Here is a 16,808-nt window from a genome sequence, read left to right on the forward strand (position 1 = left end):
ATCTAGACATCGTCAACATTTGAGTTTGGTGATGGTGAACACGGTACACATTACACCTTCTACAAGCATCAGCATGTTAACCATGTCATTTTTAGTATCTTAGCATGCTGACATTAGCATTTAGCCTAATTTAGCCACACAGAGCCACTAGCATGTTAGTTAATTAAACATTTTATGAGCCAGTTCATGTAGTAGATGGATACAGTAAACCTGACAATAACTTTATGTCCTCTTCCTAACTTTTCTTCATTTCAGTCCACATATTCACACCTTTTAGGAGGTGACATTGAAGTACAAATTCACTTCCCAGAATGCATTTGTTAAAATATTCTGTTTATAAAATGCAATTCTGGATTCACACTCTTGCCAGACTTGAAGTAATATTATTGAAATCTCAGTCATTCTAGCACTAAAGCTAACAACCCATATGGCTGCAGAGGACTGACTGTCCACACCAAAATACCCGCAAAATAGGTGTCAAACCACTGCGTCGCAGGGGACATTGGATGGTGTTGGTGTATTTTTCGTGGTGCTCTTTCTGTTGTTGAAAGGCTGAAGTGGATATTCCAGCTCTGTCTGTTGAATCACTGTTACATCTTGACCTTGGTTCACAAGGTTGTCCTGGCCCAGCCGGCTATCATCTCAATCACACGCTGATTTCTCCGCCGTGTACCTTGTGCTGTTGAATTAATAACGCCATCAGTGCTAAACAACTGCTGCTACCCTCCTGCTCTCACCTTCTGTCTCTCTCTCTCTCCTATTTTTGCAAACACAAAACTGCACACATCACACCCTTGTTATTACACTGACTTACAGTCATTCCCTGGAGGCTTACCCTAGCGTCAACCATGACCACTAGATCCCTAAGCCCAACAGTTACCCTGACCTAAGCGTAAATTTAACCTCAACTAAAAACCAAGTCAACCCTGAAATAAATGGGTAACCTTGTGGGGAGCATATTTTGTTGTCTTAACCCCCCCCAAAAAAAACTTTAATGAGTTTTTGGGACTATCTTTTTGTTCTCAAATTGTTTTGGTCCTAAAAACATAACATAACTCAACCTGGCTTAACTTAGACTCAGCGAATTAATCATTACATACAGCATGCGACTTAAATGGCACTTAAGCTTCTGCTCCACTGAAGACACAAAAATGGAAAGAAAAGATATGTGGAGCGAAATGAATACATGAAACAAACCATCATGTTTTCCACATCGTTTTTGTTCCTTTGAGGTTTGACGGCGCTCTTTTAATTCATCTTGTTGCGCCCTCTTCCTCTGCAGCGATTTATGGCACCTCACTGGAGAATTAGCGCCATCAACTGTTCATCTCGATGCAGCCAACCCCTGTTATTCACATAACAGTAGTGGATGGGAACGTGAAATAATTAACTTGGTTGAAATTTGCACTACATTAGGATGGAAACTTGACTATGATCCAAAAAAAATCAATCCACCGTCCATTAACAGTGATCTTTCACATTGATTGAGCCAGTTCTGTAGTTGGATTAAAAAAAGCTGATTGGCATTAACCCCAGTGGTGACCTACAAGCCATTCATGTCATGCATTGTTTCTGTGATTTACATCTCATTGTCTCTTGTCCCGCAATCTTAACTCGCAGCTGCCTATAACTTACAAGGATCGGACAAAGGCCATGTATTATATTGGCAGTTATAATAACAAGTCTTTTATCTGCAACACACGGCTACAGAAGAACATACATTTCCAGGATCCTGACATTAGAGTGTCACATACACTTTTGCTCTTTTGCTAGCACTTTTGAATAACTTGAGTGCACAAGAGCCAGTATAAAAGTTCACATATTTTGGTTGGTTCATTCAGCCTGAGACGGATTTATGGCAGGTTGGATTGATGAGATTAATTTGAAAAACAATTTGAAAACTGATTGCCAACTGAAATTCATTAATCAGTGTGGCACAAAAAAGATTGATTTTGGTATTAGAAATGTTGCTTCATTTGCATGCAATAGTTTTAGGCCTCATTCTGTCCCATAATGAGTTTGAAATATGTGTTAGAAATCATTTTCTACTAGAATTTGTCAATTTTCTTCCTCAAATGGAGGATATACTGTAAATGAAACTCTGCGGCCAGTATTCCTCTGCTAAAATGAACTCAGCGTAACATAAAAAGCAATGAAATGTGCAATTAAATTGTTGTTTTCATACTAACTTAACTTTTGTCTACCAGCAACTTATTTAAGGGTCGTAATGTATCCCAGAACATAATAATAACACCTATTTTAAATGTGCTTCTGAAGACTTTTAGTCTGAAATGAGTTTTCTGCCAATGTAAAATGAGAAACCTTCTGTGATACAATTATTTCTGGCTTGAAAATGAAACTAATTGTTAAGATATCCTCTATACAGTGTGGTACCTTTGTATAGAAAAAGGAGAATCAACTTTTATACCTGATAAATAATTATCAATACCAAGAATGTATGTGTTTAATGCACGATTTTGAAGTGAAACTGCTCATTTAGTCAAGTTTTCATACACAAATTCATAAGAAAGCGCATAGTTTTATGTCACATCCAAATATTGTAATTATTCTCTGGGACTCTGGGGCTGCACGCTCCATAAACTCCCCAAGCCCCCTTTTTGAATGTGATCCACATTAATTGAGCAACGGTGAGTAACGTTTATCTTCTTGTTTCTCTGACAGCTTCCCCCGTCCAAGTGTTCCCTCTGCACTCATTCAACAAAAGCATCTCGGGAATTCCCCTTCTGTGAGAAACATGGCATCGTAGTGGGGTAGGGATTCCCTCAAGGGAGCCATGTAAAGAGTAGTTTCACACCAGGCCACGGCCCTTTCAACCTGCTGATCTCATTTCAGCAATATGGGTGGAGAGAAAGGGCTTGAAGCATCCTAATTAACTACGTTCCTTGCTATGTTGCCTATTAGAGTATGTTCAGGAGCCTATAAATAGGGTAATTGCTAATTATCTACAGTGATCTCACCAAAGCTGTGATTATGCTTCAGAGTTGATAAGGGTGCTTGATAGGGAGGAAATAGAATACTGCTGCGAACCAGCAGATTTAAATTCACCCTTCAATTTGAGCAAATCCTTCTGTGCTGTGTGAATTGTGCAGCATTGTAGTAAAGTAGTCGAGAGACCAGGACATTAAGTCCTACTCAAGACCAGGAAATAAAAAAAGGTAAATAATATGTGGGTTTCTTTCTAATGTAGAAAGAAAGATTAAGGAGTTTAAGGATGGAAGGAGATGTAGATCCGTCTGCTGCTCAGCAGATGGACGGAGTTACATCTTGGAAACAGTTTTTAAAAGTTTTCAGTGCTGAAGAAAGAAAAACAACATTTAAAAAAAATATATTTTTATAGCAGCAAAATGAAACATCCGTGCCAACACAGTCAGAATACTTGAGTATACTTTGAATATTTCCTGTAACATTGCCTACATTTCATCAGTAAATATCCAAAAAATATAGACGGGTCAAGTATGCTATTCTGTCATCCAAGAATAGATGGACTGTGTGACCAATAAATTAAACCACTAATAAACACAATTCATTTGACGGCAGGAAGATGCTCTTTGTCCCTCGGTTCTGTCTATTTTGAGGTACTGGAGATGAAAACATCAAGGTTGAGGGCTGTTGGCCATAACGCAGTGGGACGACAGATCACAGGACACTTCTGGTTTTAACTCTGGCCCCCGGCCTTTGGCAGTTCAGCCCTTCCTTCACCACTGTCCCGCTAATTGGCTCTGTGGATAATGCTGGAACTCTTGAATTTACATGGAAACACTTTGAAGACTTGAGTACACTCGCCCCCGGGCGCAGTCTTACATCCGCTCTGCCCAGCCTTAGCAGCGCACCGTAAACCGAGGCAGAAAGCAAACACTCAGTCCAGGGAGGATGGGGAGAAAAGTGGAATGTTGAGGTAACGTTTGTCTAGGGACCCGTGAGATTGGATGTGAAATGAGTACAGCCGTATGCTTACAAAGGACAGAAATAGACGGAGAAATAGATGTAGAGTGACGGTCGCTTGGTTTACATACGCAAAAGTAACCTGGCTGTTGCCTTCACTTCAGTTTTCACTTCAGTAAACCTGCTGTCTGCCCGAGGTGTCGCTCCAAAGGTATAGAATCCAACAAATCAATAATTTTTTCCACATGAAGTTTTGGACCATCTGTCCATTTTCCATTTCTTATCTGGGTCTGTGTCATAATGACAGCAGGCTGAGCAAGAAAGCCTAGATGTCCTTGTCCTCAGCCACATCCTCTGCTCCTCCTAGGGGATCCTGAGGCGTTCACAGACCAGTGGGGATATATAATCCCTCCAGTGAGTTCTTGGTTTGCCACGGGGTGTCCTCCCAGTTGGACTTGGACTAGGAATACCTCCACAGGGAGGCATCCAGGAGGACCAGATGCTCAAGACACCTCAACTGGGTCCCTTTCAACACTGATTTTGAATCTACTCACTGAGCCCCTGAGGGGGATTCCAGACACCCTGCAAATTAAACTCCTGTATCAATCAAATTATTTCAATGGCCAACCAAATCTCAAATCTTGGTTTGGTGTCATGATTATCTATTTAGCACAGATCACTAGTTTTCTCTATTTTGCATTGACGAAGAAAACATCAGTGGCCTGCAACGGATCGGACGGACAGTGAAGTTTAGGAACGCTTGAGTACAATGAAACACACTGAATTTTGCCTTCAAACTTGTCATTAAAGATCAATAAATTTTCCTATTTTCAAACGTCTATTCTCTAGTATGGTTTTTAAACTTAAAAACAAACAGGATAAGGCTGACTTGAATCACTTTCAAGCTACAAATTAGGATGACAGGGATTTCAAGGAAGGAAGAGCTGTGGCAGTTACTGTACATAAGGAGAGTCGTGAGTCGTGTAGGGTGAGTGAACACACAGTTCTTCATCACCCATGACACTATTTGCACTTGTTGTCGCTTGCGGCTGCTATGAGGATGTCAGGAAACTTTGTGCACGCCCGATTCCTCTTTTTTAAGTGCTCATTGTCGTGTCCTCCTGAACGTGTGGTGTATTTGCAGGACTGTCCATTGCAAGTTGAGGGTCAACGTTACTGTGCATTTCACTGTGCGAACATGGAATAAATATGTGCCCGGCTGGTTCACTTTGACACTTAGATAAGCTGTGAATGTGATTATGAAAGCAATATCCCAGTGGTGTCTGTTATGTGTTTACTAGTCCCAGCCTGATGGCAGTGTTAAGCTCCCTCTAGGCCAGAGTGTTTATCTCACTGGTGTTTAGGCTTTGGTCTTTGGACTGCACCCAAAGCGAGGTCCCGCTGTCCGGGCAGCTCTGCTCCGGCTAACTCCTGCGAGTTGACCTCGTTTAAAGGCCTGGCTGGCTGTCTAGCTGTCCCTCTGAGCACAGAGCCATCCAGCTCCCTGCAGTGTCTCTGTGACTCTGGATACTTGCTGTGTTTTTCTGTAGGTCTGAGTTAGAGCAATGCACAGGCCTGAAATTGTGGTTGGAGCCAGATCCAGTGCCAGTGTATTTAGCCCAGTCCCTGCCCGACAGCTAGAAAAGCATGAACCCGGCCTGAAGCAAATATATTGATGTCAAAACTCATTCCTCTCTCTCTCTGTTTTCCTCTCTGGCTCTTCTGCTCTCTCTCTCTCTCTCTCTCTCACGCAGAGCTGCACACGAACACTAACTCACTTTTCAGTCTTGCTGCCACAACGTATGGACCTATTCATCATGAGGCAGTGACCAGTGAGCCAAATATATACTGTACCCTTTATTTTCTCCATGACAGCCAATTAGTCAGATTTGGACTTAATCTACTTTATGTTTTATTGACTTTTTATTGTAACTACTACTGCTGATACATTCTACTCTCTACATACAGCACATTTAGTATGCACTGTAAAGCCCCCACACGATTTTGGGTTATAGATACAAACGCAGCCTTTATGTAACAATAACATTTAATATTTAATTGTAATATTTATATTTCAGGCTCAAACCTGGCCTGAATCAAGCCTATTGGTTACCATGTCATTACATTACATAACATTTATTTGGCAGAAGCTTTTGTCCAAAGGGACGTCTAATAAGTGCATCCAAAATCAAAAGAAACAAGAGCTGCATGTCCTCAAAAATCGGAAGTGCCACCCACTCAAATAAACAGCTAAAAGTGTGTTAAAGAGCTACCTGACGTCTCATCAGGCTTCAGCCTCAAGGCTCTTATCTTATCTAGTATCTTTAGTACAAGTTAAAGGGGCAATCCAGTAATTTATCCCCCTTCGGTCGGTGAACTTGCAAGAGACAAGCAAACAAAGAATGGTCAACACAGACAGAGGTAGCCTGACTTTTAGTCCCCACAATGAGTCAAACTCCAAAAGCCCTGGAGCCTACACTTCCCTAAATGCAACTTGATGGTGTCTCTTTGTTAGACCCTCCACGTCTGGTTAATATCAATGTCTCTCGGAGCCCAAGGCGAGAAAACCCTGTTGACATCGCCAAGATTATTTTGTCGGACTTGACGAAGCTCCTCCAAAGCCACAAAACTCATTATGCAACTTTTTCCACTTGCTGAATAGTGATTTTACCTCAATGTGTAAAACCGATGAAAATGTGTGCAGGTATACAGGTACATTTATTTAATTTAATCTCATTAGGCTGTCAGTGTCAAGAAGCAAAGAATCGCAGCAGGATTCTTTGGTGTTTAATAAAGCGCGTAAAACTCCTTTGTTTTTTGTTCTTCCTTTTAAAACACCGTCTTTCCCTGGTGCCTTCAAACACATCCAGAGCTGGCAGTCTACAGCACATACATGCAAACACAGACGCAACTACAGAGTAAATTGCCCTCCAGCCAAGTCTTCTTCCCCTTCTAACCTTCTTTCTGTGTATTCTACGGTTCAATCTGTAATTATTGGATGATGAGCTTTCCTCTGGGTTTGTGTTGCACTATGTAGGATCATTACAAATATCTACAGAGGCCTATTAGTGGTTTATTAGGCTCCGTGCTGGACTGGAAGAGCGTGGGCTTATTTCAAAGAGAGGGAGAGTCCTCGGCAGGCCCTAATTAGCCGACAGAATTGAAATAGTTCCTGGTTTCCTGGTCAGGTGGAAGACGCCTGGCCTCCGCATCAATTAGTGTAGTGTTTTTTATTCCCCTGCTTCATGTCACAGAAAGGTGATGGAGAGGAACTGCTGTGTTTGATGTCGGGAGGAAGAGTATGTGCGCATTTGTATGCAGGAAGTGCCGCAGTCTAATGCAGATTAATGCAATGATGTACAGTAGATGTGCAGTTATAGTGAATTTATTTACACTGTATTGTGCTTAAAACAAGACATATTTGATGCTCTTCTCATTTCTTATTATGTATTAAAAACATATCTGATCAGATATACAACGTGTTTTACAGTGAATCCCTTTAATGAATGAATCATCTCTTTTTCTTTGAACACTAACAACTATTATTTTATCTTTTTACTGACCACACAGTTTTTAAATTATGAGCCTCTACCAAACTATTGAGTTGTTCATTTACAGGAAAAGTACACTTTCAGTAATCGACATGCATAACAGTGAAATAAAATACTTTTTATGGAGATGAACAATGTGTAAAACCCTGGATTTGCTTAATTTAAAAATAAAATTAAAAAAGCTGCGTTTTTATTAGAAAACATCAACAAAATGTCCAAAAATTGTACTGTTATAATGATTTCAATAAATATAAAATGTAACATTACATTTATCATACTGACAACAGTTTATCAGAAAATATATTGCAATATTTATTTATTTTTGGTCAAATTAAATAAATAAAATGTTAGCAATACCACCTTTACTAATAATGGACATCCCTACCGATTGGTTGAGCAAGCATTTAAGAAATTACATCATCATCAGACTTTTTGGGGGTATTTATTTAGTCATTCAGTAAACCCTCAAAAAAGCAACAAAATGAACACTTTGCCATAAACAGACCACATGATGATAATGATATTTTAATACCCAGAGGTAGTGAAAGTTATAGTTCCTGTGCAATAAAGCCATCCAAGGCAATTATCAACCACAGTCACCCTGTTAACTTAAACGTAAATGCTGAAGCATCGGGTCACTAAAAAGAGTCAAAAGAGGCTTCTCTATGCTCAATGCTTATCCACATTCCCTGTCAATGTGTAGTTCAGAGGTCATGCACTAAGTAAGATATCAGATCAGTCAACACTACGGCTCTTAAAATAGCCCAGAGTCATAAACATCAATAACTGGAATCCAGCACATAGTCATAACTCTCCCAGCACCACCATTAAACATGTCTATCCGCTGGTGTGCTTTTACATGTTGAGTGTCAGTTAGAGTCAAACTAATGCATTCTGGACATTGTAGTATAAACAGCAAAATGGATGTGGATGGTGAAAAATAGATTCTTAAAAACATGCACATATCTTGTAAATATATCATATATATATTAATTTATCATTCTAATCAAATATTGTAGTTTTGTCACTGGTTTCTATCTATCATGCTTGATTTACACAACTCATTAAAATGTAAATTATTAAATTTATACCTATGATAGGAGGAGACATTTAGATTTAACTGAATTTGAATAAACGAAATGGCCAAAAGTATGTGGACATTCAGGGTTAAAGACACTGACTGTATGGCAATATCTCCGGTCATTGTTGTGTGTCATCTCTACCCTCATTTCCTGCCATCTCTCTCCTGACACTTTCACATGAAGGCAAACACACCCCAAAGAATATTTTAAAATGTGCTCCCATTCAGCCAAAAGAGCCTCAGTGAGGTTTGGCACTGATGTTGGGTGATATTTCCTGAGGCCTGTCTCACCAAATCTGCCACATGCAAGCTGCGACAACATGTGATAATTTCCTCTCACACTAATTTTGACACGTTTACCAAATCAAAAGAAACACAATACGTGTGGCCCATGTATGAGCATGTGAGGGGACTGTAGGACTCTCAAATGTATCTGTAATTTGCAAGTGACAGTCATTTGTGAAACGGTTAACGGCACTATTACGTGTAAGTAGTGCTCGCAAATTGCTTTTGTGAAACGGGCCCCTGGATCGCAGGGTTAGTTCTTCCCAAAGGTGTTGGATGGTGGTTGAGGTCAGGGCTCTTTGCAGGCCAGTCGAGTTCCTCCACATCAAACTGGGAAAATATTTTCTTTATGGACCTGGCTCTGTTCACGGGGGCACTGTCATGTTGAAACAGGAGCGGGCCTTCCCCAAACTGTTGCCACAAAGCTGCTAGCTCACTATTGTCCAAAATACTGGGTCACAAGAGAAACCTGAGCGGTCCTGAGGTGATTCACAGGATAGGAAAGAGGGAAAAACAGACTGTATTTACGCAAAATGTGTCTAGTTTTCTGATTTTTAAATGTTTTTGGATAGTTTAACATTTTCTGCCCCATAAAAACTATTCAAAATCAAATGGTTTAACTTTATACACTATATTATATTATATCTATCATTATATGCTGTAGCATTAAGAATTCCCTTCATTGGAACTAAGGATCTCGTCAAAATCATGGAAAACAGCTCCAGACCAAAGGTGGGGTGTCCACATACTTTTGGCAATATAGTAATCAAGCCTACTTTCCGTGGGTCAGTGCTGAGATGGAGTTCTGGTTTCTGTTTATTGCTTCAAAATGGGTTTAATTCAATTTAGATCACTATTGAATTATGAATCAATCATAATGTTACAAACAGCACTGATGTAAGAAATTGTATATAAACCAGAGAGCGAGAAAGAGAGAGTGTGTGTGTTGTGTCTATTTTTGATCCTGTTTCGGCCCTGTTATAAGTGCTCTGTCGCAGGCAGACCATGCTGGTCTGACAGCGTGACGCACTCCGATAAAAAGGCTCTCGCTTGCGGTCACACACATGTCACCGTGGCAATTAGCATGTCAGAGTGTGCGTGATTGACAGCTGCCACAGCTGGGATGTAAACAACAACGAGCGGTGCTGGTGGGGAAACCTGGGGAGTTGGAGGCGCCCAGTACAAGCTCTGGGTGTCCTCTACATGTGACTGTCATGAAGAATAAATGAGGCAGATCATATTTACTTATCTCTGCATCCACAGGTAGGCGACAGGAATAAATAGAGACCGAAACAGACACTTTATTTTTCATTATTCATTTATTTACCTACAACAGTTAAAGCATAACTCAGTTTTAAAGGGTAAATATTTCTTGCTTCCATGTCAGATGTTATCAGAAACAACAGTTCAGAGAGTCACGTTATTCTCAATCATAGAAACTTAATTATCAGTTAATGTGATGTGATTTCTGCTCTCTGGCAGCTCAGTTGATGCCTTCAGCTCATTGTGGAAAGAACAATATGGCTGCCTGAGTTGTTATCAACAGAGCATCATCAAACATAATTAATAGCATATGTCACGCACAAGGAAGTAGGTCACTGCCTGTGTGTGCTCTATTTCAAATACTAGAGCGGTGTGTTCTCTTAAAGAAGAGATAAAGAGATGAAAAAGATTTAGCTGTATATATTGTGTATTTGACAGTGTAATCCTATATAGACCACGACAGTGTTTATTAATTTATTAATTTTCCAGAGCCATAGGTGCCTTCAACTGTTGTGTTTTTTTATCTGACCAACTGTCCAAATGTTCTGCATTTTTGCTCGAAAAAGGAAAATAATTAATTTACTTTCAATTGATGAAAGGTTAAGGTTACTTTCAAATTCTAATGTTTTCTTTCATTCAGCGTTTCTCACCAAACAGCAGGATACAACATCGTTTGTATCCTTGAAGCCTTAAAAATTGTGTTGAATGCATTTCCTTGCTCATAAAACATTTGCTTAGACAATGTTTTTAAAAAACTTCCCCACTTAATTGATAAAAAAGAAATAATCTTGAATCAATCAATCATCGTAATATAACTTCACCATACACCCAGGTGTCTCCTCAGCTCCTTATCCCTGTGTGGAGACCTTTACAGATCTGGTCCAAAAGCTCCATTTGATGGTCCAAGTCTGGCTCCTGGCTGGGCCGCTGCCGCTACGATCACAGGTGACTGATGGCAGGTAGCTCGGAGACAGGCTGCGCTGTCTGCGCTGCTTCCCCCGTTCAACACACTCCGCATCCGAACCCCCGCATCAATCACTGCAGCAGGCAGGAGTGGGATGCACTGCCAGGGCTATTTCTGGCTCTCCCTGTCACACACACAAAAAAATATGCATACTCACAGTACACACACACACACACACACACACACACACACCTGTCTCTGGCTGTTTCTTCTAGTGTCTCTGTGAGGTGGGCATATTAACAGTGGCAGGCAGTAGCTGCAGCACGCTCCACCTGTCCTGAGGAGACAACCGGAGATGAAATCAGTTACCTGACTCGCGTTGCACCACAGTGCTCATTTAAAGCTGCACCAGGCAGATTTTTTAAGAAGGGATACACAACAGCCTAAATCAAACAAGGTGGAACATCTATCCTGAAATTTAAAAATAAAATGCACACTTCTGACGCCCACAGGATGTATTGAAAACCAAACTGTTCCCTCCACTCCTCCATTTGCTGAGTTCTGCCTCTTTATTGGCTAAATGTTCACCAGCTATTCGCTGACTTTCTGCCTTTAGATGCTGGTCAGTTAGTGGATTTATTGGATTCTTTCACTGAAAACAACAAACAAGATTGATGAGTGAACCAAAACAGTGAGCTGAAAGTTGCTAAAACGCTCCAAAGAGAAGAGAGGACGTGCAGAGCTGGGTGATAATTATCTGCAGGATCTTCATTTTTTTTTACATTACACAGTTATCTGCCCCATATCAATGAAAGGGCAGCTTTTTTTTTTGCCACTTTGGTGCAGCAATGCAAGTCCATTATTTTCAAAGATTAGTTTTGGACTGGATATATTGAAGATCACAGAACCCTTCTGTCTGGCCTCTACATTAATTACATTAAGAAAAATAAAAAACCTTTTTTACTACCATTAAAAAGCATGCAATACATAATGGCACCTGGGGCTTTAAACATACAGTATATTAAATACATACTATAAAAAAATCTGTCTTGAAATGTGTCTTAATCATGTGGGTATATACTGTTGAAGTCTAAATATGTGGTGGCAAAGCACTGAACACCCTTTTCAAGGCGGTCACCACCGAAGCGAGGGGCCATCTTCAACAGATTAGTGTAATGCTTCGGACTCTTCAGTGGAATTTGTTTGAGGAACTTGTTCGCTGAATTGTAACCTGGTAATTACCTTGTGCTTTTGAGCCCCGGCCAGCCTCTCTAAGGCTTTGACTGAGGGCCTCCGCTCGCAGACTGAAAAATGCATTCAGACCTCACCAAGGACCTTGAGAGATCGTCAGAAATAGCTGCCTCTTAAGACGTGCAGAGTCCAGTCCGCCGCGAGGAGCATCGCGGTGACTGATGCTTCATTTAGACGCTGCCGCTGGCCTTGCCTCTAGATCTCACAGGCAGGTCACAAACACTTCATAGCGTGTCAAGTGTCAGCTGAAGTACAGGTGCTATTCTGGGCCCCTCCCGGTTCCTTGGGACTCGTAAGTCATTATCATCTCTGCTTAGAAAAACAGGTTCACGTTGTGTGAAAATAAGACTGTTATGTAGTTTTAGGGAGAGCGCAAGAAAAAAAATAAATTGCGCTTTATGTCAATGACCCAAATGTGTTCATACAGAAGAGAAGATGGAATCTCATTTCCACAAGAATTAATGGTTCTCCTTTAATCATGCAAATAAGTCTGTTCTTAATTTAGATATTAATTATATCTTGTAATTTGGCAAACAGCACACAAATTCTGCCAAGGATGCCCCCTGACGCCCCTCGTGTTTTTCTCGGCAGCGCTCAGTCTGTTTCCTATCAGACTTTCAATCAAACGGAAGAGGCTTCGCTAATTTAATATTGAGTGGCGAGAAGGCACAGTTAGGCCGAGAGAGGAGTCTCACAACTTAAATAATTAGACCCTCGTCTCTCCCGCAAGACATTTGATCCCACATTCTGCTCACCTTCGGTTTTGTATTGACACGTTTTAATTGCTTTCATATTGGTGTCTTATCGGCCTGTATTACAAGATGATGTGTTTAAAATTATTTTGACAATTGATTGTCAAGGAAATCCGAGTTCAAACTGCATCCACTGTCTTCTCTGTGTGGTTGATGTACGTATGTGTCTTGTCTTCGCAGTGTGTGCCGATCCACGGTCATGGATTTGTCTTGGACAAGTACAAGTGCCACTGCAAGACAGGATTCTACCACCCCAACAGAGTGGCTGTCAATGGCTTTACAAGTAAGTCAGTGACAAATGAATCACCTGTTGAAATGTATTATTTATTAATGTGTCTTAACGAGGAGGATTGGTCACTTTTAAAACGTACATGAGCTTAAAAGTAATTGTTTAGGAGTATATGGTTCAAAAAGTAATGTATTGAGTATGAACTCTTTTAACTGGATTGGCACCCCTTCTTCACAAACTGTCATAAACATACCGCTGGAACTTACTGTTCCCAGTGATATGAGTTTTTACAAGGTCCTTTGAGGTTAAACAAATCCATCAATCCGCTTGGAAATCCTATAACAGTAGCTGCTCCTTGATATATGACATGCCTAGCTAAGACATTCAATCATAACCCTGGTTTTAGCCAATACAGGAAGTGAACGTAGGAAGGAAGTAATGTTGCTGTATGCTAATTCATCATGCCCATGTTAATCATCAGCTATTGAACAGGGTTGGACACTCTTCTCGTCTTTTCATGTAAATACCATTTTCTTCTTAGATGAGCTCATTTGATTTCTGACTTCAAAGTCGCACAAATGTTGATTATCGTGACCATCAGCTGTTAGAAGTAGAGCCATATGTTCACCTTATATATGGCATTATATAACATCTTCATTTTATAACTCTGGTAATGAAAGAGTCTTGTGTTACCGCCCTGTCTGGAAATTGAAGTAGCCTCGGTACCTGGGGAGGCTAATCAGGTTCAAGGTGGGAAATATCTTTTTAATGGTAGTTACATCTCCCAGTTTATTCTGTCTGCTGTGAGTTAATTAAAAAAGGCTTTTGCAGACACAGAACCCCAGTGGTTTTCACCTGCCCTCCACCACTCTCTGCCATACTTTCATTTAGATCCACTTTCCCTCCCATCTCATCCCACTCAAACCTCATACTGCATGTTCCTCTGTGCCCATCTCAATTTTACCCCCTTTCTCACCCATTTCCCTCCCTCCTGCAGCCGTTTTTTTTTTTTACCCCAAAATATTTTCCCGTCATGCACAGAAAAGCAAAAAACCTCCACTATTTCTTTCTCATAGAGCTGGATATCTGTGCCGTCTGCTTCTGCCTGTTGGTGCTCTTTGCTGGGCTGCGAATGCACTCAAACTTGTGTGTTCATGTGTGCAAGTCTGCATGAAAGCTCAGTGTGTGTGTGCATGTGTGTGTGTGTCTTTGAGGACACAATAATAGAGAGGAGAGGCAAGCCTGTTAGCGAGGCGTAGTGCTGCAGTCTGGCCCACCATGGGGCCAATAACAAGCCTGTTAATCCACAAGGGGACATCCTTGACACTCCTTTGCAGAGAAAGCCAGTGCAACTCACTTTCCTTTGTCTCCCAGTGATCTTCCACCGTGGATCTTGCATATAGATATGTGGGAGAAGTTACTGTAGCTAAGCTTCCTCTAGCTGTCAGTCAACTGTAGGAGCAACAAACCAATGAGAATGAGCTAAAGGATGTGACTCATTGCTACAGAGATAAGTAGTCCTTTTGAAGGGATCAATGATGTGCAGAGTCATATCTTTGGAAAATAGGCCAGTTTCTTTTTAAAGGCAAAATCCCTGCAAATCTCTGAGACAATGGCTGTTTCCAATAAAGCCTCCATAAAAGCTCTATATAAGTCCACCATTTGTTATCTATCCTACCACATGGGCATCTCTCAGGGGATTTCTATACAAACAAGTCCACTAGCTTCTTGTTGTTCCCTTGGGTTTGTTTGGTTTTTACCTTACTTTACCTTGGGAGGGATTTTACCAGGATGCTTTCCTTTTTTTTCACTGTGACCACTTTTGGCAACAGAGCAGCTCCTTTTCAAGCAGTTAGTGGTTTGTGGCTGGTTTATACCTCAACCTCAGTTGTAATTCTTGAATACATTTACTTTCCCTACCCAGATCTTGTGCCTTAGCTAAAAAAAGCATAGGTTTTTGTGGTTTCAGCCAATCTGTCCTGTTTTTCGACTCCCCATCGTCCATGTCCTTGTCGGGGTAAGATGACTACGTTCTGGCATGCCTCTGTGTGCTTTTTCCGCAGTTATCAGCCTCGTATGTTATGCCAGTGACTGAACGAGGTGCAGCAGTGTTGACTTTTCATGTTCACACATATAGATCCATTTCCCTTGTGTTGACACAATGTCGATGAATCCTTGTAAGGTCAGAGAGGGATAAGCATATATATACTCAGGGCGATTCGGTCTGTCATAGAAGCACTTCATCTCCTTTATCTTTTGATACTGGTCTCAACAGATCCAGAGGAAAATTCAATAACAAGGCAACTTTAGAATGATGATATGATTCTATACAACGGCTATAAAAAATTATCAAAACATGATGAACAAATTCTGAATTAACATTATGTAAAAATAACAACTGCACGTGACAAAATGTGATACTTCTTTGGCAAAGTTGGATTGGCAGAAGCTGGACGTTTAAACTGTTCATCCATTACTGTTAGCTAACAATTTCAACCTGTTAGCTAACAACTTGTTCAGCTACATATAGCTATCTAACTGTTATTTAAACTAACCAGTTTTCAGACATGTCAATCGAAACACATATGGTTTCAGGTGTTACATCAATATGTGGATCCACTTTTATGATCATTATTTCAGCTTTTTCAAATTAGCTGCTGTGATTAGCATTCTGTCCGTTTGTACCCCCAGGGATACAAGCAACAGTCACTGTCCTAGAGCCCAAAAGTAATTATATCTGCGAAGAGTTGATGAGCTTGCTGATCAGTACCAATGACAGAAAGATTACTGGGTCAGTTGCTGAGATTTCTTGCCTCAAATATGTAGAATTAAACAATCCTCTATTTCTCCACCTTGTTTTTGACAGGGATGGGGAGAAAGGGAAAAGCTGCAGACAGCGGTCCCAATGCGGACGAGGGGTCTTCCAGCGACTGCCTGCCATGCCAGCAGGGTTGCGCATACTGCAAGGACGACACCCCCTGTGTGGCTCGAGAGGACGGCGCTCTCCGCATGGCCGTGCTCTCCTTCCAGTGCCTCTGCTTGCTGATTGTCTTCGTTAGCATGGTACTCATCTACCACTTTCGCAGGAATAAGGTGCGTATCATTACATGCTCATAACAAGCATTCCCTCACGGAGTTTGATCCATTTATTATAATTTAACCGACATTGTTTGGGAGTGATTAATGAGCCGTACAGACTGGCTTTGTATGGGGACTACAGAGATGCTAGAGCTCTGTTTTTCTTTTCATTACTCCATTATTAAAATCTGTCACCAGGTCACCACACAATAATATTCTCACTGTTAACCATTTTCAGCCTTTATGGAATTTGGTCTGTCACCGTTAAGAGTGAAACTCAGCGGTGTATGAAAGGAAACTGCACATTTTCATTTCACATTTACACCATCACACCAGTTACGTGTTTGATGTTTTCTGGGCCGTGTGGTCATCAAAGCCCTTTGGATCAATAAACCGGTGAATCCGTATGTGGGTGGTCACAATAAAGCTTTGAAATCATTTCAAACAGCTCAGACGCTACAGATCAACTCAATATCAGCAACTTGGACAGCGACCAGTTTGTGCATATGAG

General features: G+C 40.9%; 1 protein-coding gene across 1 annotated transcript in view; it reads left to right on the top strand.

Annotated features, from left to right (window-relative positions):
• gpr158a (G protein-coupled receptor 158a) overlaps positions 1-16,808 on the top strand; it is a 59,257-nt gene that overhangs the window by 17,675 nt on the left and 24,774 nt on the right. Inside the window, exons 3-4 of the mRNA XM_070928290.1 lie at positions 13,171-13,273; positions 16,086-16,312. Coding sequence (XP_070784391.1) covers positions 13,171-13,273; positions 16,086-16,312 — 330 coding nt within the window. The remainder of the gene's footprint in view (positions 1-13,170; positions 13,274-16,085; positions 16,313-16,808) is intronic.

The sequence above is a fragment of the Enoplosus armatus genome, chromosome 21 (assembly GCF_043641665.1).
Source record: "Enoplosus armatus isolate fEnoArm2 chromosome 21, fEnoArm2.hap1, whole genome shotgun sequence".
NCBI lineage: Eukaryota > Metazoa > Chordata > Actinopteri > Centrarchiformes > Enoplosidae > Enoplosus > Enoplosus armatus.